Here is a 23,481-nt window from a genome sequence, read left to right as displayed (position 1 = left end):
CTTTCCACTTTTTTCCCAACCACACTGTATGTCTATACCAACAGAAGTGACTGGAGGAAAATAATTCAGCTGTAGAATTAAAGCAAGAGGAGGTAAATGACCACACAAACAGACCATTAGGTAAATGTCAGTTCTCATTTAATATTTTAATAATCTTGTTTGCAACATTTACCACATAAATCATCTAAATAAATAGATGCTGTACAGTCTCTTATCCATATCAGTACAAAAATAAAACCACACTTTGTGTCAAATTATACTTGAGCCTGCCCTCCCTTTGCTATTACAACCTCCATTTACAATACACACTTGCTCAGAAAAGGCATTATACTCTGATTGGTTTGTTTGGAATTGGTTTGCTCCCTATTTCCCCCCCCCCCCTTCCCCAAATACATTCAATTAGTCTGTACAAAAGCTAGAAGCTCATTCTGTGCAAAAGGAAGCTTTCTTTGTGCAAAGACTCAGATACTCTAGCGTGCTGACAAAACAACAGCAACAACTGAAGAGACAAGAACAAAAATTGGGGACCCTTACTCCCAACTGACCCTATCCCCCACCTTCTCCCCCCAACAGAAAGGAAGCATACCAAATTAGATGAGTCAGAGTGCATAAAAGAGTCCAAACTGATGTGTATAAAACGGGGGAAAAAGGCTAGTGCTGAAGACCCAGCAAGAGAACTGGGTTCCTCCAGCTATGGAGCTTGCTAGGCGAGGAAAAAAAATACTTTCATCTTAGCTTGTTCAGAAGGTTCTTTAGACATGCAAGATAAAAACCTCGACTATTTTTTTCCCCATTCTTTCATTGCCATTTTGTTGGAGATAAGGTGAGAAAACAGACTTTGGAAGAATCCAACAGCTACTGAAGACAGCTTCTGGTTCACCCTCCTTTCCTTACTCCATTCCCTGTGAATGGACAGGTTCTCTCTCCGTTCCTCAAGCAAGCTAATAAGGTGCAATTCATTAGAGATGAAATGAAAAAGATGTCTCCAGAGCTGGAAGATGTGGTCATAGTTCCAGACTAGGACCACTAAAACAAAAACTGAACTTCATTTTCCCCTCTTCTCAAAGGGAGTGGGGAGGGGAAGAAGGAGAATGCCAGCATGAACCCTGAAGGTGAATTAGGGATTCTGCAAGTCTCCTCTCCTCCCTCGGAGAGCCCTCCTTCACTTGGCATGGCTGGAGCAAACTACCCCTTCAGCCATGGGAGGGAAGCAAAGGGCCTGGTCGCAGCTTTGGAAACGTGATAAGGAACAGCCAGAAGCCTGAAACAGATGCATCTTTTGCTTTTCAAATGCCACTTTTAGAAAGACGATAAGGAGTATTTAGCACTCCTAGTGCTTTGCATTTTCAAAGTGCTTCAAAACATACTTCAGATTCAAAAGCCAAAAAAGCAGCTTAACATTTTGACAGATTTGCAAAGAGCTTCTTTGTGCTGACACTACATTTTCTGGTTAAAAAATAATAATAAAGGACTTTCCTCCTCTTCCTCCCAAATCCCCCTCCCAATCAAAATTCTGCTACACCAATAGTGAGATAAGCTGGGACAGAGTTCTGAACAGTCTTATGAGCTCTCCCCTTCAGCATCAAGTTGGCATTCCCAGATGTCTGCAACACACTGTGGATGACCAGCACTAAGTTTCTACTCACCTCAACTTGGTAGCAATCTATCTCCCCTTTACCAGCTATTAACAACTTCCACTGAGCTCTGCTCCTCTTTACAACTTCGTTACCCAACCTGTCCCCTCTCTGCTAAGCCACTGTACTTTAAGAAATTAAGGGTGCAAGGGAACAAGGTCTGGAAGAGAGAAAGGGGTCATCCCTCAAGGAAGTACTTGTTATAGGGAAGAATTAAAATTCAATTTTAAGTGATTGCTTCTCTGTCTCTTTCTGACTCTTGGTCCCACAACTGCTACCCTTCGATTGTACTGGTGCTGCTTTTTTGCAAGGGCTCACCTGTAGGATGGTTTCAAAGGTATTTCCATCTTAACCAACTTCTTGGGTGGAATCCACGTGGATCAACACCCAGAACATTCACACTTTCTCTGCAAGGACTGTAAGTTCAGCTCCCTGGCAGTCAAGCTCAGTTGGCAAAGGACAACATGGTCTCTTGATCATAAACTATTATCTCAAAACAAATTTGCCATGCCCTTGGGGACAACTGTTTTGAGGACAAGAAGAAAGAGAGACATTCCTTTACCTGTATTCGCCAATGTTATATATTCCTGTGCAAAAGTTAACCTATATAAGGTGTTTACACATATCTACCTCCCTTGCTTTCCCACTGTGAAAGGCAGTTATATGAGTGCCTCCTCCCCACATGGCCCACTCAAAACTCAGAGGGGCATCCATCCATTGATCACTCGGAGGCACCAATACACCATCACTGATGCCAGGGGTCACAGGTTTGTGAGCAGAAGAGCCTGCATTTGAATAGTGGCTAAACATGGCCCAATTCTATTCCCCACTGGTCTCCTCTCCTTATATTGACTCTTCCCAACCCCCATTGTTTAATTTTCCTCATCTTCTTGGAGACTAAGGCAAATCCACAGCCAAGAGAAAAGCACTCACAGCCTGAAAAGAACAGGCTGCCTTAATGTGATCGCTAGCAACTGAACTGGGCCTTGATGGATGGCAGTTAACACCAGCATCAAAAACATTTAAAAAAAAGTTTCAGTTTATCACCTCAGCATTTCTTTTTAATCACGGTATTTTTTTCCCCTTGAGGTCCCAGACGGGCCTGGAGTTTCACTACAAGTTACTTGCACTAATAACATGCCTTCTTCCGAACAGCTCACCCAAAGGCCTGTCCTCAACAGCCTAGCAAGAGTGGCTCTTGGGCCTGGAGTACCAACTCTTTCCCTGCCTTCCCCCAGACAAGCAGAGCTGCCCCTACTGTTTTCCTACAAAGTTTCACTGCCCTCTTTTACTCAGGCTGCAGGACATGTAAGCAGGGGAGGAACAGAAGAGAGGCAGCTATCACTTAGTTTTAGAAAAAGAGTGGTTTTTTTTCCCCCCCCCCCCCCACCTTCCCAGCTTCAGAAAGCACAGACTGAAAGCTTGAGAGGAGAGGAAGGGGTGGAGAGGTGGTAGTAGATTTAACTTTAGCTCAAATACCTAGATGTGGCTAACAACCCTCAGTGCTGTCTTCCCCACCCTGGCCCTCTGTTGTGGCTACTACTGAGGGTCTTGCATGAGCCACCCTGCCTATTTTTTGAGCTATGCAAGGCCTCCCCTCTCTATTCCAGCAAAACCAAACAACACTAGCTGGCATAGAGCAGGAAAAAGTACTGGGGCCAAGGACCCCCCGTGAGGTGAACAAACAATTTTACACATTCAGTCACAAAACACCAGAAGAACAATTCTAGACAGTTTCACAACACTAACTACCAAAAAAAAAAAAAAAAAAAAAAAAAAAGCCATTCATTTCTCAACAGGCTTCTTTCTGTCTGAGGCTCTGACGTAAGCAAGGGTCAATTCACTAACAAATTTGGGTTTATTTTGGCAAATGGAACTGCATTTGGGTGTTCTCACAATAATATTCTGGCTGTGCTTGAGAAAAAACACCTTGGGCTGACTTCATGAGCAGAAGGGCCCCCAAGCAAATGCAAGACAATAAGGAGCATGCAGGAGCTATGAAGCTGCTTAATGCCACTATTTGCGTGTTAAAACTTGCTGTTCCAAGGCATCACTTACAAATATCAGAGCAATAACACCTAGTTTATAACCAGCCAGGAACAAAGCCTGTGCTTTCCGATTTTTAACACAGCATTAACAACAAAGGTTTCCTGATCTGATAAGGCCCCTCAGTTCTGTCGTACCACATACAGTGAATTTACTGCAAGGTGTATGAAGTACAAGCTTCTGTCCCCCAAAACAAGGCTGGTAAATTCATTCTCACGTGGAAGCAGTTCTGAAGAATGACTGTCAGAACAGTTCTTCAAGAAGTTTGTTTCTTGCGTACAGTTCAGTAATATCCACTGGCTGAAGTTTGTTTTCCTTGTTTACAGCCCATGGAGCCAAATGAGGTATGGGAGAGTTAGCTTGATTCTATTCTTGGCTTGTGCTTCAAATAGAATTATTAAACTCTGCTTCAGCTGGATGCTATTTTGGCTCTTCTAATCAAACGGAACACTTAACGAAGCTCCAAGCACAGCATCAGATTTTCACGATATGTTAGCCAAAGAGGTCCAGTTCAATTTTCAGTTTTTGGGTTGAACATGCAGATGGAAAGGACAGGATTGGGGAGAAGGGACAAGTAAACTCAGACAACCTCTCCTGCCCCCAAAAGCAAAAAAACCCCATGCATCTCTACACTTATAGAAGTGGAATAAAGCTGATTTTAAAGTCCCTGAAGACCAGCTCCACCAAGGGAGTCTACAATGATATGTCACCAGCCAGTACAGAAGTAAGCCACATTTTAAAAAGACCATGAGAAAAATCTTTTCAAAAGATCTTTAAGATAGGCAAGAGTTGCTGTTCATGAATGTAAAAAGAAAAAAAGAAAAAACACATACACCAAGTAACTGCTTAGTTTCCTACCACAAAATCCTCTTCACAAAAACCCAACCTACGCACATGCAACTTGTTGCATCTCAACCGATAAGGGTTAACTCCTCACTGACCTGTACACAAAGCAGCATGGTACCACGGGACTCTGTTTAACACTTCATGTCAGGAGATGATTTATTAGTCACCAAAAGAACACAAGCTAGCCTGATCCAAAAAGTGATTAAGATATGAAGCTGTGGGCGGATCCTCTTTTAAGAGCACCACAGGTTTTTGAAAACTCCACTCTAAGAGGAAGAAAAGATATTTAAAGAGAAGTGCCAAAACAAAACATTGAGAAGTCTCAGCTGGTGAGTGGAGAGAAAAAGCACAGGATGGAAATCCAGTTACTAGGACAAGCTCTTCATTCCTGCCACAGGATTGGTATTGCTTCTGACTTCAGCCAAAGCGATGAACATTAGTAAATAAGGTGGTTTTTTTTTTTTTTTTGCTGTATTTGTGCACTGAGCTGAGGACAGAACAAACATGATGGTAACTGTATTAGAATAAAGAAAGCAGACCCTGTAAATGCCATAAGGATTTAGCAGAAGGAGCTGAGTTCAAGACTTTTCAAAATTAAGCTAAAGTATTAGGCTTCTGCAACCATAACCACACAAACTGCTGTCATCCTGATGAGCAGGCATGCTTAGTTTCTACTGGTCACACCAAACAAAAGAGAGATGCAGATATTCAGCACATTTTGCAGGTGTGTGTGAGCAGCTGGCAGGACACTGTGTGACTCCAATCCCTGCAGAAGAGGGTGATCCCACTTATATGATGCAACTCCAGATACAGAAGCCTAGTTCCAGACACCCACATTCAACAAACATCCTGGGCCTATACACTTACTTCATCAATTTGCCCTTGATAGCTATTCTGAACTTCTTTCCCACTCACTCTTCCTCCCACCACATTAAAAAAAAAAAATAACACCCCTCCTCCAAAAAAGAAACCCCCCCACACAATGTGCTCCACTTTTCACTCTCTCAGATTTCTCCGTAATAAGACTCCCATATCACTTCCTCTGTATGTACTTCAGCAAACAAAAGGTTTGTCCTGAAATTCAGGATCTACCCAGTGGTCCTGAAGCTGTTGTCACACAGTGACAGACAGTCCTTTATAAACAGCTTTGAGACAGAAGGGTAAATCTTAAGCCTACACTGAGCTGCACACGCTATTTAAGGTAAAACCTACTTTTACTAAAAAGGCTCAGGGGCTGCCAAGCACTTTGCAAAAAGCAGATGTTTGTTGTACCAGAAGCCCCAGAGCTCCCAAATTCTGCAGGCCGGGAGCGAAGCCCTTCAGAGGAGCTGCTGCAGAGCTCACATTAAGGATTTCCACAGGTGTCTTTACCTTAGGGCTCAGCAGGCTCATAACTTCATATAGCATAAATGCAGCAGATAAAAGATGCTGGAAGTGGAGCAGTGAAAGGAAACAACGGATATGAAGATAATTATGACGGTAGCCAATGTTGCCCTGTAGCACTCTGTCCTGCAGGTCCCACCTTAAGATCTAGCTTACCTTTCTTGCTTTCCATAGGAAGAGATCTATATTTAAAAATTTAAGTTATTTAAATAAGATCTGATTAAAAAGAAAAGGGAAGAGGATACACATGTGCAAGAACAGATGCTAAATTACCAACTCAAAATACAGAAATTCTTCAGAAACCTCTAAGTGTCACAGGCAGTCCAGCACAAGGCATTTTTAAGTGCAAGATCAGGCAAGTTCTATTGAAATGCAGACCACTTTCCTTGGCAAAGATTTTTAAACTTTCCAAGGGGAAGTTCCCATCGGTTAAGTAGTACAGAATCACAGATACTGTGAGGAGACTGGAGTCATGGAAGAATATTACTTAGATGGTACAATCCAAGAATTCTCACTGTTAAGAATTAAGAATTTTTTTCCCTTCCTAAAGTCTAATACATGCCTTCCCCACATGCTTTTTACCTTGGGCCTCTCAATGTGATCCAAGAACAGAATTGCTGCTAATCAAGGTCCATTTCCAGTTCAGTTCTATCAAATTCCTCTGTCCTGGGCCTATGCCAATATCTTGGATATCTTTGCAGTGCCAGGCAATGCTTTAGTCCTCCTATGAGCCCCTCCTCCCAGGGAAGAGGAGTCAGTTTTCAACTAACTTATTACCACAGATTCAGGACATCATTCGTTATTAATACTGAATTTAGCAAAGGGTAAGAACACCCCACTTTCCATACTGCATTTTCTCACACAGCACAGACAAAGCTTGAAATCCTGTTTTGCATACACAGACGGTATAGTCTCAACTGTGCTGCATTTCTGAGCTTTTAATGAGGGTAAATTCAATCTGCATAGCCAATCTAGACTTCAGAGACACATTTCGGTCTCCCCCTGCATGATCAACAATCAAATGGAGAAACCTCTGCACTTTACATGGACCTGTGCTGTAAAGACTTACTTACCACAGTCAGGCAAATATGGCTCTGAAGTCCTGACAGCAGGCTACAGGTGAAACAGCACTGGGGACAAAGCCTTAACAGACTGGAGTTATCTACACAGGTAGGATCCATCGCCTCTCACTGCTGCAGGAAGAGAGGGAGGAGGAAGGTGGGAAGAGCAATGCAGAGAAGTATCTTTATCCAAGGGATATCAATTGCAGAACAGGGCGGCAAGCTACAGATCCAACTCTTTTCCACCTCCACATGCCCTCTCCCCACAAATGCAGCTGCTGCCACTTAACAGGATGAAAGGCGAATTGTTCAGCTTGCTGCTTTCACATCTAGGAGAGAAGTCCTTGCCAGTTAAAGGGCTGTCAGTTTTTCAGATGGACAAAGCAATGACAAACACACACCTGCTACACTGCCCTTTGTTTTTGCGTATCTGAAATGGGAAAAAAAAAAGAGAAAAGAAAAAAAATTGAAGGTCTCTGTAAACATTTTAAGGGGAGACATTTTGGATTTTTTTCTTAAAGGATATAATAACCCTTCCCTAGCCCCACCCTAAAAGCACTGGATTTTAGGAGCACTGAAAATGGAGATTCAAAACTGTGCACTCCGGTCTCGGAAGAAGCCCTCAGCCACTTGTGCTTCTCTGAAGGTGACGGTAATGGAGTTTGCCGTGATGTCCGTCACTGTCACTTCGCTGGGGGGCACAGTGGGGATCCAGGGGAGACTGCCATCCACATCTGCTGCACACAGAGAGGCAGATAAGAACATGTTAGCGAGGAGAAGAGAGGGTGTGGGAGGTAGGGGAAGAAAGGGGGAAGGGATGAATGGAAAAGGAGCCTCCTTCCTGACAAATGGCAGGTGACACCAGCCTGCATCGAGTCTGCACATTCAACAAGGCAAGAAAGAGCATGGGCAAGCCATCCCCTCAGAGGCTAAGGGAAGGCAGAGAATCACTGCAGGATATAATGGGAAAAGGAAAGAGGGCAGAGTAGAAAGGATGTCCAGACACACACCAGCATTGTAACAGCCTACACAGAGGCCAGCAAGACCCAGGAGCGCCACCCAGATTCTCTGACATATCTCCCCTGTCTCAGCCCCTGGTTGCCTCTGTGTTAGCAAAACGTTCACCCAGCTGTGAGCTCACCTGCTTGTAAATGACGCACCCTGCTCAAAAGCCAAAAGCCCTGTTTCTTACAGACTCTCCTCAAACACCCCTACTATGGGAGTCAAAGGCAGCCCAAAACTGAGGTCTTCCCTGTACTGCACCTGCAACACAGCCTGGGTATGATTCTCTCCAAAACTCATCAATACTGCTTCAGGGAGAAGCTGCTCTCCCTCTCTCATACCCTTCTTCCTCTACTTGATAGTGAGGAAACCCAAACACCCCTCCACTTTCTCACTATAAAAACAATCTGCAACTGAACAGTCCCTCTTCCACCCAAAACTCCACTTCCCCCCAACCCCCAGAGAGAGTTACAAAAATGTATGGAGAGAGGAAGGAAGATGTTTCCTCCCCCTACCACTTTACCTGTACTGTGCCCTGCTGTCCCAACCTGGACAAGGAATGTGTGCCCACCAAGATATTTCCTGGCTTCTGTCTCAGATATTGGGGTGTCTGCTCTCACCTTGGAAGGAGTCTATCCACCCTAACAGTAACTGGAATTCTGCATAGGCCACACATCAAGTGGAGAACAAAAATAATTTTACATTTCTCTAGCACCATTCATCCTTCAGATCCTCAAGTACTTTAGAGAGAGACCAGCACTTCTAGGGAAGAAGGCGCACACACATATTTGTCCTGTGCCATTATGCAACAGTGGGCTGCTCTGCGCTGGACCTATTGCTGTCTCACTGGATTTGGGCCACTGTTCAAGAACCCTCAGAAGGGAGAGGGGATAGCTTTGATTTCCCAAACACGCCCCTGTGTCCTGCCTAGCACAGCCCAGGTAACAACTACTCCTAGCAAGAAGCAGCATGATTCCCTTAGCTACTACAAGCAGCACAAACACTGGTTTTCCGCTCTTCAAGAAGGCTACACCTTCAGAAGCTCAAATAATGCAGGGCAGAGTTTCCCTGGTAACTCAGTGCAACATGCACAACCCACAGCCACCCTGCACAAGACGCTGGTATCCCTCCCCCAAAATGGCATGGGAGGTGTCCAAGCACATTTGACAACACTCATGCTGTCTACTCAGTGGGATCAAGCAGGTGTTACTATCCCCACTTCATCTCTCTCATCCCCCTTTCACATAGTTCTAAGACAAGAGACTTTAAAGAGGATGTGGGAAAGAAAGGGAAGACGAGGCAGAAGGAAAGCAATAGGAGTTTCTAATGGCATTCCTGTACACTCCTCAGAGACACACGGTAAAAGGAGTGCTGGTGTCTGAGTTTATTCACTGTCAAGCTCCTTTTGGCAGAGTAGCAGAACATTTGCTGGGATATGGACAGAGATGGAGTTCATCACTGTCACACCTGCATATCACCTCTGCTGGAAGTCAACTGGAAAAGGGGAGTAACTTCCAGTAACTTCTACATGTTTTCTAACACTTGAGGCATGTCACTGATATAAGACTATACAGAGGCAACAGCACCAGAGAAAAATTAAGTTATGTTATATACCCAGACAAAAAAAGGACTTGCAGATAGGAGGGCCACAATGTGAGCCAGCTAGAGCTGCTCTGAAGACCTGACCTAAACCACAATCCCAGGATGCAGCAAGCAAGGAGGAAGCCCACAGAGCATCTTCCTCATGCTCCAGCACTCCACAATCAAGCAGCGTCCAGCCTTACCTTCTTTGCTGGTGTGCTGCATGGCCTCCCAGTCCTCAGGGCCTTGCCTGGCTTCCAGACCCACCGCATCATTCAGGAAGAACTCACGTCTGCAGTTTCGACTCTCCAGGCTTGTCATGCGTGGGAACTTCTTCCTTGACAATCGCAGGTACTTCTGGTTTTTGCGTTGCTTTCTGAGAGAGAATGGCAGGACCGTTCCCCCAGTCTTCTCCGAGAACTCTGCCTGCCCTGGCTTGGCCCCTGGCAGGCTGCTGTCTCCTCCTCCAAACCTCCGTGCAAGAGAGAAACAGAGCTTCTCCTTTCCCTTGTGTGCACTCCTCAAGTCCATGCCATACAGCCGCTGCCAAGACATGGGTGCAGCAAGGGTCAAAACAGGAATCTGATAATACAGTCAGGGCTCCCATCTGGGAGCCAGGAAACAGCCTCTATTCTTAGTTCAGTCCCTGAGCATCTAGGTGACCTAGGATAAGATGTGCTGCTTCTACAACACTGCTTCTCTCACCTCTTCAACTGCATCTAAGCTCTTCCTAATGTGTGCTTCCTGGGATCAGCTGCTTTGCATGGCAACAGTCAAAGCATGCTGGAACTTCACTTCCATCCAACTACTACCTTTAACATGCTGAACAGTCCAAGCTCAGTTCAATTTTAAAGAGCATGCAACCCAGGTAACCTGCAACCACTAAAGCCCAACTTTGTAAGATCCTAGTCTGCAGAGCAAGAGCTTTTCCCCCTCCTCCCCCTACCCTTTTTTTTCCCCCCTTTTAAACACAGGTTAGCTGGCTGTTCAACCAACAGGTTAAAGCCACTCTGCCTACCCACTGACTTCATGTTATGTTAGCTTGTCACCTCCAAGCTTATTCATGCAAGAGCAAACAGTTCCTACCTTCCTGTGCGCAGAACAGCAGCACAACAGATAATGAGTTAGAAATACACAGGAGAAGAGCAAGAGGCTACCTGCAGTAGGAGGCGCTTTGGTTTGGGACCTCTTTTCCTGTACCCTGAAGCACGGTCTCTCTCTTCTCTGTGAAGAAGGAACAGAAATCAAACCAAGTACTACATACCACAGCACAAAGCCTTCTGCAGCACAGTTCTCTCACTGCCTCCATTAAAACCTAATGATGAGCGGTGTAGGCTTGGAAAACATCCCAGAACTGTTTCTTGTGGGAGTGAAAGCCTTGCAATAAGGGAATTTCTCTGACTCAAGGATGGGTTAGAGAAACTTATCACTTCTACCTCAATCCAGTCCAGCCCTGGCCCTGATTAAAACCTGTGACCAATTGCTCTTTGGCTAAATGCTGCTTGTGCTTAGTTTCATTTCCCGAACAGTGCCAGTGGGGGCTGCTTTAACTCTGTCTTGTCTGCCTCAGCCAAGGGCAAGGTACAGAGATCAAGCTGGGCTCATTCCTATACATCCCATCCTTGATGGGAGTAGCGACAACAGGGCACTTTATGCACACTACAGAATAAAAACACTATTTCCTTCGCTGTGTCCAGGAGAGAGAGAACATGCCCCCTTACTTTTCTTCATAAGCCACTACCAGGCGAGGGTCCAAGATATGATCCTCTGGCTCCCATGTGCTGTATCTGAAGAAAAACATGAGGAATATAAAGTAAACAAGGCTTTAATGAAACATTCTCTCTGCAGGCCTGCTACCAGGGCTGCTGAGGCCCTGGAAACTGTCTTTACAAGGGTCAGTGGGGCCTGCCACAACATTGCTAGAGCTCTGAGGAATCTCAGCCATTCCCTCCCCAAAAACTTCCTGCCAGAAACCACCTCCCCTTCCCAAAACAGGCAGGGCCAAGCATCAAGCAGCTCTTTGTAAGAGAACAGGGCAGGCTTTCCTCCGCAGGGCCCCCTTCACACTGTTCACAAAGCCTGTGCAGAGATTCACAAACTGCTTTTAAGCGGATGCCTAAATAGGTCTCATTTGCCCCATTTGCAGCACTCTTGCAAATCCAGGAAAATGTGTGGAACAACAGGACTTGATCTGATACAACTTTCTGGAAAATAGGTCTCTCTTAATTTAGAGTGCTCAAAGAGTAAGTATGTTTCCTCACCTGCATTATTAATTACCTCTAATCACTGGAGGTGAAAGTATTCATTTAAGAAGAGTTTAATTTTTCCTCCACTGATGCCTTTCAACTAAACATGTTTAGACCTGGGCCCTGAGGCAAGTTAATGGCAACTTTCCAGCTACTCCTCCTCTTGCTCAACTGCCCCTGCACATTATTTCTGTCTAGTAGAGGTCATCAGTATTTCTGTACAGGAGCTGGAGGGACCCATTTGCATTGTGGTTAGGGCTGAAGAAACTACTCAAAGTAAGCTTGATACTCCAAAAGAAACCTGTGAACAATATCACTGTCCCATGTTCCTCCTTGACTGCCTGACAGCTAAGACAGGAGCCAGATGCTCAGGAAAGAGCTGAACCCATCTGGTAGGTGATGTTAAGAACTGTTCCCAAGGGATGCTGCTGCACTTAACATGAGGGAGGAGCAGCCCAAAACTCCCATTGTGGACAGTTTATTTCTAAGGGGTCATGTTCGACCAGAAAAGATGGGTGGTGCATCTCTATCAGGGAGATTCAAAGGCAAGAGAGCGAGTCTGAAAACCCCAAAAGCCCCAAAACATTCAATTTCCTGGCATTTGAGGTCCAGTACCCAGAAGGCAGAGCTCCTCTCACCCCTGTGGAGGAGGGCCAGAGAGGGGTCAAGTGCAGGTGGGCAGTGGTGCGTTTGCATCAATGCCTCTGAACAGGGGAAAGGCAGTTTAGGAGGTTTACATTTTTGGGTGATGAGGTGCAAACTGCACATGAGGGCATATGGATGGATGCATATATGTTTGTAGGGGAGGTGGTTTGGGAATACTTTCCTCCTTCCATCTGCCCATTAGACAGGAGGTAGGTACTGAAATACAAGACAGATCCTAGAGAATGGTTCTTAAAACTATGGTACAATTCTTTCACAAAAGGGAGAAAGGAGAACCCCCCCACCCCCAATTCAACTATCCCAAGGTGCACTGTACATCAGATGGTTAAGAACAGACATGTCTTCATAACCAGCTGATCCCGCCCTCATTGCCTGAGCCTACTGCAGCAATCTGACTGTGAGCTGTCAAAGGCAAGATGCTATTTGAACAGAGGAAGGTTTCCTCCCAGCTGCAGGGATTTTGGCACTCATTCTACAAATGTAAGAAAAATAATAATACTTGGGGAAGGGAGGGGGAAAACGTAAGATTGCTCTTCATGGGCAGGAGAAGAAAGGGGACTTGTTATTAAAAATACCAAAAAACAACAACAAAAAACAACCTGGTGGGTGTTGCCTTTTTCTCTGCAGCTCAGTCCCTGGCTTCGCTGCAGTGGCAAAACACCGCATATAAAAAAAACATGGTTCAGTTTGCCACACACACGCACACACACAGAGATATATATACACAGTGCACACAGCCCAGGCTGCAGCAGAACTGCAGAGAGCAGGCACTGTGGAAAACATAGATCATATGATCTTTCTTCCCCCTCCTCCTACTCCTCCTCTTCCCCCTCCCCTCTTAACGCCAACACAAGTTGTAAACAAGCTTGTAGCTAGAATCAGATTGTAACTCCTCCATTCCCAGAGTGTAGCAGTACAACCCAGAAATCTGTGGGATGGGGCATTAACAAGGATTTTTTGAATGTGGAAAATATCAAATACATAAGAAAGAAGCAAATTTCTGTCCTATCCTTGGCCCCCTCCATGAAACCCCAAATTGGAATCATGAGATAACAGGTACAGAGATTACAAAGGGCAATGCGACAAGGTCGGGGAGGGGAATAAAGAGAAATATGTGGGAAGAGGGAAAGGAATATGTTGGAAGACACGGATGCAAACAGCTTGTGGTGCTACATGCCACTGACGGCGCATGCATGTTTAGAAACAAGGAACAGAGACCACTAGCAAGATGAAAGCAACTTGCACGCTCAAAGCATCTTGATTTTAAGCAAATCAAACTATTGAATTAACAGTTAAAAAGAAAAAAAAAAATCAGTGCTATTCATAGCTAGTATTTGGAGGGTGGAGGGCAGGGGGAAGAGGGGAGGTGCTTGGACACGTCACAGCATCAAAAGAAAGGAACCCTGACATCCTTCTTGCCCCCTGGGCAGAAGGCTGTGGGTTTTCATTCCCTAAACAGAGCTGCTGGTTCCCCCAGAGTTCCAAGGTGCAGGGCAAGGAAAGGCAGCAACAAGAACAAGGACTGCTCTGTCAGAAGAAACATTACACCATGCCTCAGTCCACCTTCTTGGCAAGTGACTGTACAAGAGAAAGATCTCAATGCCTTTGAGGAAAGGAGAATGGGATAAACATCAATAATCTGGCCAAACAGGGGATGGTGCCTCACAGACTACATTTCCCAGCCTCTGACAGTGATTAAATTAGGCTTAGCTACTTAGGAGGCTGACATGGACCAAAAACTGACCAACAGTGTATGGTAACTGATACTCAACAAGTGTACAAGATTAAACTGTGACAGTAGAATTTATAGTCAGCAACAAAGCCACCCTCTCCCACCACCACCAGAGAAGGGAAGCTGCTCATATTCATGCATGCCCCACAAGCATGAAGGTTAGGTGTGCAGGAACACATTCCAACTGCTCAAACACCAGGTACGATCTATCAGGACCACATCCTTGCAGGCCTTCCTTTGCAACTGCAAGGATGAACTAGTAAAACCAGACCCCATTGCTTAGCATCATCCAATGCAACTACACATGAAATTTAGCCATACCCAAGCACACTGTGCATGTACAGACACAAACACACAGTTACAAACAGAAAAGCAAAGACAGGTCCCCACATGGATTGACTGGGAGGCTGTTCTATTAGACTGCTAGTTAACACAGTAATATTCTACAGTTACCTAATCCTTTTAAACTCAAAGCACTTTACAAATAGCTTAGGCACAGAGCAACCACTTTTCTTCAGAAGCAGTTGCATTTTAATAAGGAAGAGAAGTAACAGTAAACAAGGCACAGCAATGCTACAAAAACTTTTTTTTCCCCAACATGGCAACCAAAGCAAAAGCAGAAAAGGCACTCAAAACAACAGAAGGTTTCAGAGAAAGAAATGAAGGTGCGGGGGTAATTTTCAAGAGACTAAGATCCCCCCAGGGTTTGGTTAAAACTAGTAGATCTGAAACATTGCCCCTCTCCCTTTTGCAAACTGCAGAAGGGATACAGCAGGGCAACATGACAAGTCCACTGCCTTGTTACATATTACAAAAGACTGCATATAGCCCTAAAAATAAAGCGAGGTTCTTTTAATGCTGATTCAGAAAAGCAAACCCCATTCTATGTTCAGAAGAATCAGGGTTTTCTGTAGAACTCATACTGAACTTGTATGGATTCATATCTAGAAAGTGTCTCAATGGAATATTTCAGCAGTGGCAAAAACCAGTCAGAACAGATTGGCACAGAATCTGCAACCCTCAGCTGCCAGTTCGAAAGTAGGTACGGAGTTCTGAGTTGTGGCTCTGTGTTTTTGTTTACAGTTGTTGAAATGAGGCACAAGATGTTACCCATTAAGAATGAGATGCTAAGCTGCAGAGATACAGTTAAAGCTACTACCAATTATTAAAGAAAAGATAAGTAAATCACAACTTACTTTGGGGGCCATCCTTTCCACTTCACCAGGTATTCTACTTTACCCTAAGGGTGGAAAAAGGAAGAAGAAAACAGGTGAACTCTGCAACCAAATATGGGCTACAGCAAGAGATGCAGCCAATCACAACAGGACTAAACTCTGCAACTTGAAAAGCTCATTTCCCATCACTGTATTTTCAAAACAAAGCTACTTCCTCATTCCACTGTACTGGCTATAGGTTCTTCCCCAGAAAATGGGCACTCTTAAATAACCCTATCATCAGCTTGGGATGACAGCTTTGCAGGAGCTAGCAGGCAGAACCCCAAAAGCCCACTGGAGAGCCACTGCAACCACTCCTGCATTTACAGGCAATCCTACAAGAAGTCAGCATGCATAAATGTGAGAGGGAGATATATGCCAGGAACAAGTGTCAGAAGAATCTGTTCAAGTAGAGAGAGGAAACACAAGATTTCAGAACCTATGAAGTGTCTCTGTGGCATGTTCCCTTCCAGTTGCTACATGCTCTACTCAAACACGGTTCCATCCATCACAGTCACTCACCCTTTCGACCCAAATAAGCAGCAATTCACAACTGAACTTCACAGTTAACCATTTATTTGTTCACTCTAAGTACAACACTAAAAAAAAAAAATAGTAGTAATTGGAAACCATGTTCAAGGGCCCCAGAGGAATGTGCACAACTAGTAAAATTTTTAATATTATACAGAGAGACTTGTTAAACACTTCTCAAAGCACGGAAAAGGCCTGCATGCATGGAGGACCACCTCTAGAAGGCCTGCTACTGCAGATGCGACAATCTTTAAATGACAGCACTGAAACCAAAGCACTCAACTACATGAACCAGGCAAACAGTTTCACTGTCCTGAATGGGGGTTCAGCTTTCAAATGTTTGAAAACACTACCCTATAAGGAATTTTCCACCAGAGGATCCCTATACACTGTATGCTTATCGATCAATCCTCATAACACCCTGTGGAGATGGACACCATTTTTACAGCTAGGGAAACTGAGTCACTAAGCTCACAGCCAAATCTTTCAAAATCATCTCTTGACGTGGGGTACGCAGTTTGTCATTGCCAGCACTGCTTTTTTGAGAAACTGAAAGCCCCAACAATGAAAAACCCCAGGCTGTCCAAGCACCCCATCCACAGAGCCCCCCTGAAGCACCCACCCACCTCACGAGCGACTACAGCCAGCACGAGAGTCTCGCACCCGCTAGCCCCAGGCACTGCACCTCAGCCCCCAACCCCGCTCTCTCCCTGCCCTCCAAGCCCCAGGCCGCACTTCTCCCCGGGCCCCAAGCAGGTGTCGCGCCTGCTCTGCACCTCCTCCCTCACTGCCCGCAGCACCGGGGCTGCTCGGGACAGCGCCTGGTCAACGGCGGCGCGGGGGGAGGCGACACGCAGGTCCCCCTCAGCCTCACCAAAAAAAGCCCCGTTACTTCAGGGGAGGGAGGAAAAACGCAGGATCGCCGTGCGCGCGCCCACCACGCCCCCCTGCCCGCAGCACCGGTCCGCACCGGCCGGCAGGCTGCCGTGCGCGCGTCGCGGCGCGTGTCTCCCCTCCTCGCCTCCCCCTCCCCTCCGTGACGGCGCCCGCCCGGCGGAGGGCGGCAGGTGGCCCCGCCGGGGCGCCCCGCCGTTGCCCACCTTCCGCACGCGCTTCTTCCGGATGCTCTCCACGGCGAACACCTGCTCCCCGATGGCCGACAGCTCCATGCAGCGCGCAGCCCACGGGACACCGCGACGAGGAAGAGCTACCGCCGGCGGCGGCCCCCGCGCCCGCTACAAGGGACCCGGCTTTCGCAACGCGGAGCGCGGGAGGCAGGGAGCGAGCAAGCCCCAACGAGAGGGCGGCAAGGGGCTGCGGGCGCGGCGGTTGCCTACTGACGGCGGTTGGCGGCCGTTGCCCGCTCGCGCTCCCCCTCACACGCCCCCTCGCGCGCGACCGCGCCCCCCTCCCCCCGCCTCGTTTTAGAACCTGCGCAACGTTTTCCCCGGCGCGCGCGCGCGCGCGCGCGCGGGCGGGGCCCGCCCCGGCTCGCCCCCCCCCCGTCCCGCCCCCCGCGGCCAAGGCCTGAGCCGCGAGCGACCGTTTTGCTCTGCTGGCTGCGGCACAAGTCCCACCTTCACACGAGATGGAGCTTAGCCAGGGCCTGTCTAGGGCCGCTGAACGAACTCCTCCAGAAACGGGGAGCCACCAAAACTCGCTGCCGTGTTCTGCTGCCTGGAAAACGTTTCTTAGGCTTACAAGTCTCTAGCACCTGCAAAGGGGTAATACTTACAAGTGTTTCCACAGAAATGATCCTCAGCAGTCACCTGTCCTTGATGGTGGATGAGAAACCACCACAAGAGAGGGGGTTCGTGCGCTAGGAGCAGGGAGCACAGAGTGATGTAGAGGAAACCCAGTGGGTGACCTTCAGCAGTTCAGGTCTCTGGGCATGCACTTCAGCAAGTACATCTGCTACAAAGTGCCCAGGGGGTTGTGGGTGGAATGCATATCTAGCTATTTGACATCTCCTAAGGTCCTAAGCAGGTCCTAGGGCCACCTTTTCAAGGACTTATTTAGGTAGGACACAGGAAAATAGGAACATCATGAGTAGATCAGCACTGAGATGTCCAAGCTCATTTGTACATTGTTCTGGTACACAGAAAAGTATTTCTACTGTCAGACCACTACATTAAATGGTAGATTATTTTTTTTAAGGTCTCCTAGGATATTTTCCATCAGAGCAGGGACATATTTCTACATCTTTAGCCATCTTTCCTCCACAGCTGTGCTGAGCTTCTTCCTTACTGTGACTGCATTTCTATGGATGCTTTTTGTATACGAAGTTTGAGACGGAATTAAGCTGACTAAAAATGGCAATTATTAGAGAAAAATGTATGATGAGAGCAAGTTAATATGTATTAATCATTTAGTTCTAAAGCTTTCATTTTCACACAACATATTTGATCTGTTTACTTGTGGACTAAGTAATTGTCAGAGTCCTTGTTCTTACTGCAGCTGTTTAAGAACAACCTGCTCAAAGTTCACGGTTGAGAATTACAATCGTTGGACTAACCATTAAATAGACCTAACAGATTATAACAAATTTTCAACTCTGTAACAGCATTGTCATTGAATATTCAGGGTTTCTGAACTGTATTGCAAAAATAAATAACCTTCCAGCTTATTTTTAATCATTCTTTTCTTATATTATGGTTCCATGTTTTAGAAGAAACAGAGAAAAATAGTTAGTATAGAGTTTACTCTGTATCTCAAGTTAAAAGCTTCAGAAGAAAAACAAAAGAAGCAAAAGAAGGTCAAAACATTTCCCTGAACTGCAGCAACCTGTTTTTAATCCCTTTCCAGTGCTGGACTGGAAAACATAAAAAACTGTACTCCATTGATCAAGTTGAAATAAAAGGGGAAAAAATCCCACTCTCAGAGCAAGTAAACTTTTTTTTTAAAAAGTGTCGATAACTTGCTGCACTTTTTAGTATAGGAGATTTACAACCTGATATTTGATATGTGTCCTTTTAAAGCCAATTTCTTTTTTTTTGCAAAATTAAAGCAATACTTTACTAATGATTACTACAAAGGGTTCTCAAATGAAAAAAAACCACCATGGCATTTTGATCACAAGCTATAATTCTTTTCATATACATAAAGGTATACAATAAGAATTCGCATGCTTGATACCATCGGTGTTATTTCTGCACAGTTATTCCCTTCTTTCTTCCTGCTTTTCGTTTCCTTTTCTCACCTCCACAATTGACCAAAATTAAGTTTAAGAAGTTATTTGAATCAGTTATGTCACAGCTTTTAAAAAACAGCACTCTTTTGCCTAGAAGGACGTCTGATAAATTCTGGCCACAAGATGACATCAGCATTCAGCAAAGTTCCAGGCAAATTCCAAGACATGACAAAAATTTATATTCCTTGTTTGCTGGGAAATATTTCCGGCAGTATAGAAGCTGGTCCTGCAGTCCTCATTCATTCCAGTAGCTGTTATTCTCACATGCAGTTAGTTATACTGACTTCAGTGAAATATAGCTCTATAATTAAGGGCTATTTGAAAGAGAATGATCATCTGCTTTTTAAGTGCCCTTAGGTAATGTTTGTAGCTTATTTCATTTTTCGGAAAATGCTATTACGTATCTAACAATAGTCTGGTCATTTCTGTATTTCACAGAGGTCTTATTCAGACAAAAATGTTAATTTTTAAAGCTGTTACACCACAGTTACTCTTCATTCTAATAATGGTTATAATGTGAGTAGTTTTTCTGACTTGACATCCAGAAGCTGAACTCTTAATAGCAAAGAGCAAGAACATCTCTCTCCTTCCACCCCATCTAAACTTTTGAATTACTAGTGAGTGAATGTAACAAAGCCACTTACAGGGACTAGAAATAATTAAGACAAACAATTTAAGCAATTAAGTTTTTCAGATCTTCAAGCCTGTTTCAGCAGTATTTTAAAAGCCATTCTGTGATAAAAGACCTTTTTAAAAGTATTTCAAGAACTAGATTACAGAAATCTTTATGGGAGATAGTCTTGTTATGTCTAATTGTGCAGTTGCACTAATATATAGCAGTGAACTCAATGTGCAAAAAGCCAAAGCAAATATTGAACCTTCCTTAGTACAAATTCAGAGACCCAGATCCAGGAGCCGTTAATCAGATTTCCAATTAACTTCAAAGAGTTTTACTTGAGCAAAAATTGCAAGCAGAATCTAGTACAGAAAAATTACCATTTTAATTGCTACTAGTCTGATTAAATGATCCAGCTTGCCGTTGATGCAGGCACTTACATTAATACTAAAAATTTATTAATGGTCATTTATATTCTACAAAGCCTAATCTTGCCAAGCATTTTTTTCCCCCGGAAGACTGCAGCAAAGATCAGCACAGCTTCAAAACAACCAAGCACCTCCCTGAAGAAATGCTGTCTGATGGAGCTCCAAGAAATGACCTTGCAGAAGAAACAAGATTTGGCAGCCTGGTATCACGATGCTGCCATGATTCCATAATGTCACAGGAACTGGCAGCCGTGAAAAGCAGCACTGTTGATGCCGTTTGCAATGCGTGATTTTATTGTTGAACTTGCCCGTGTCTGTGTGGTGCTATATGTTTAATTGTCAGTAGATGGCACTCTTCATGCTGCTCTGCACCTACAGGTCTATTTTATATGCAGATCATGATTTTGGTGCGCATCCTCAAAACACATTACAAAATAAAAGACAGTGATACACATCAAAGCATGTCAGCAAATTGTCAAGGTCAGTGCTGCCCTGGCCTAGGGAACCAGCCCAGCCAGAGCCATTAGCTAGCTCAGCAAGTGGAGTCGGCTGGAAGCACGGCAAGGCCCAGGTGGGATGTGCTGTCTTTCAGTGCAATAAAGCCCAAGGACACAAGAAAAACTGCCCTCAATAGCTGGACCATCTTGACTGGTATTTTTAACACCACAGTTTTTGAAAGCCCATGGAAAGAATGCAGCTGTCCTCTGCAGCTAGTTTGGTGGCTCCTTGGCTTACCCAGAGCCCTCGTGACAGGAGCCAGGGAATGATGTATTTAAAGCGGCACTTTTGCCATGCATTCCTCACCTTGGCTCTGACCCTCACCAAGCACAGGCATTTCCCAACATTGGATGACCTGCTAGCCACAGCCTCAGGGCAAAGCAATGTTCTGCCTCCGGGGGTTACAGTGAAGAGAGCCACCTGTACACAAGACACAAAAGCAAAACAGACATGAAAGTCCCATTGCATTGGCCAAGGAAGGCTTGGAAGCTAGTCCTAGAGGGTAGGCAGAAGATTGTTTGGCCTAAGCCTAGCTCACCTCTGAGAGTGCTGGTTGGCATCTGCTAAGAAGAAAAAGACCTTCTGTTGGTGCAATTTCATTTCACTTCCGGCATCAGGATAGCCCCTTAACCCCTTTTTGCCAGCATAGGGTTTCTCTACCCATTACAAGGCATGTGTAACAATTTTCTATGTTAGCCTTTCATCCTGTTCTGATGAGAGCACCCAGAGTTTCTCTTCCCTTATGCAGACCTGAGATGCCTGGAGAACCGCCTAAATATAAGTACTGAATCCAAAACTGGGATCTTCAGAGCACCACGCAGCTGGCACTTGTCCCTTAGAGTCACTTCAGCTTGGCGGGCAACTCAGTTCTCCTCTGTATCTTGGCTTATGGCTAGGTGTGACTGGGAACTACTCGTTAGGAGTTTCTTCCCGGTCTTCCTTGAAGAGCTCAGCTGGGTCCTGGCACTGGATCAGTGCAGAATGTAGCAGTTACTGTTTTTCTTTGAAAATGCCACTGAAAGAGGATGTGGTGTTTTGTTGCCTGTTAAAGATAGCTCAACAGTTACAGCACACAGCCAGCAATGCTAGTGATCAAGGTTCAATCCCTCTTCTGTCTGTGGGGTTGTGAAATCCCATCTTCTCAGAGACTACCCTCAGCACCAGGTTATTATCTGTCTCAGGAGTAAGGGGGGGCACATATTCACCCATTGAAGATGCCTTGCTTGGTGCAAGACAAATTAGAAGTTGACTGAGCCAGGGAATAAGTAGCCATGTGACACATCTCAGCTTCACAGTTATTTGCCTGAACAAAAGGAGATCTGTGTCCCAGCCTCTGTTCCTAGAGCGTGTGTACATTTTATGCAGTCCCCAAGTCATGTGAAATACATAAATGGTTCCTCACGAAGGTGCTGAAATGCAGATCTCTACTTTCCAAGACAAACACTTGGCTAGAAAGCCATGCTGTTTTCTCTGGACCACTTTGAATGCTCAGTACTTCTGTGTAAGAGCAAGACCAAAGTACACAGGTTTGGTACACAAAGTACACCGTTTTGATAACTTTCTCTCTGGAAAGCTGTAGCAGGATTTTCTGTGCTCTGAAGCCTTGATCTGAAGTGTGGGTTGGCGAGGGAAAATAAGTGCTTTTAAAATATATATATTTTTGTGGTTTCAGTGAATTTGATTTCTGTTGTTTCAATTAATTTTAATGAATTTTGTTGTTTTAAGGAAAGTCTGCCTCTATCTGGACAAATTATAAGTCTTCAAAAAGCCTTAGTGCCCACACACTCTATAGAAACATCTTCAGCTGTTCAGCTGCTTAAAACTTGCAAAGAGTCCACCTTCATGCACGAGGCTCTTGTGGCAGCAGGGGTCCCTGCCATTTGCCTGCCTTCTGGCACCTCCTGCCTACAGCACGTCCAGCCCTAAAACCACTCCTTTTCACATAGCACTATTTGCATGTCTCCAGTTCTTCCACTGTGAAGGGGCCAGAGTTGCAATGCTAAGTTTCTTCATGCTCAAAGCACCCAGAAAATTTTGGTTTTTTGGAAGGCTTGACTTGATTGGCATTTGTATTCAGGTCACCTATTTTGGTGCCAGAGGCACAGACCCAACCTTGAAGGCAGGATGCATCTGAGGTGTGCCCGTGGGATGCAGAAGCTAAGAAGTGCTCTTAGTCCATAGTCCTGCCATGCCATGCCATGCCATGTCACAGCACACTACACCACACTATGGCACACCAGTGTCTCTCAGGTACCACAGTGGTAAGGCTACAATCACGAGTGCAGTTGCTATTTGATTGCTATGGAGGATTACAGCTTAGGTGAAGTTCCCTGCTCCCTGGGCTGGCTCTGAATTTTACATTAGACAATTGCTAGGTAAAAATAAAAATAACTGGGAGCAGAGCAGGTAATCAAATCTCTCAATCTCTGCTGAGTGCCCAGACTACCAGGCTGACAGGGTTCCTCCTTCCTGAATCTGCTTTGGCCCCACAAATCTTCCATCCCTGCCTGGATGCTTCCAGCTTCCTGCTAGCCTATAATTTCCTGGGTAGAGCAAACTGCGGTGGTGAAAAGGACAGGTTTCAGTACTTCTAGGCTGAGGAGAATACTTAGCTCAGACCTCCTGCTTTCTGGGAGAAGGCTCTGACTGCACAGCTACCATGCTACACACATGCCACGCACTGCGTAGAGCCTTTGGAAGAGAAGACTCTGCTCTGTTGGGTGCCTGACCCTGGAAGATGAAGGAGGAGGTAGATGGAGGAAAGGGAGAAATGCTCAGGTACTACCCCCTAAGCTGCAGGGAAGGAGGGG

At 45.4% G+C, this 23,481-nt stretch overlaps 1 protein-coding gene across 3 annotated transcripts; it reads right to left on the bottom strand.

Annotated features, from left to right (window-relative positions):
• Positions 1-121: 121 nt before the first annotated feature.
• On the bottom strand, positions 122-17,366 carry CBX7 (chromobox 7). Of its 3 annotated transcripts, XM_026101887.2 has the most exons (7): positions 17,040-17,366; positions 15,391-15,434; positions 11,275-11,340; positions 10,711-10,777; positions 9,757-10,096; positions 7,519-7,707; positions 122-7,400 (listed from the first exon to the last, which is right to left on the bottom strand). In XM_026101887.2, exons 1-6 carry the CDS (start codon positions 17,106-17,108, stop codon positions 7,559-7,561), a joined length of 735 nt encoding a protein of 244 aa, XP_025957672.1. In that variant the 5' UTR covers positions 17,109-17,366; the 3' UTR covers positions 122-7,400; positions 7,519-7,558. The 3 variants fall into 3 exon arrangements, with proteins under 3 accessions (XP_025957672.1, XP_025957666.1, XP_025957686.1); XM_026101881.2 differs by having other exon boundaries at positions 122-7,707; XM_026101901.2 differs by having other exon boundaries at positions 122-7,704; positions 17,040-17,363.
• Positions 17,367-23,481: the final 6,115 nt, after the last annotated feature.

This window comes from Dromaius novaehollandiae, chromosome 1 (assembly GCF_036370855.1).
Source record: "Dromaius novaehollandiae isolate bDroNov1 chromosome 1, bDroNov1.hap1, whole genome shotgun sequence".
In the NCBI taxonomy this organism is placed as follows: domain Eukaryota; kingdom Metazoa; phylum Chordata; class Aves; order Casuariiformes; family Dromaiidae; genus Dromaius; species Dromaius novaehollandiae.
This window is presented reverse-complemented; position numbering and strand designations above follow the sequence as displayed.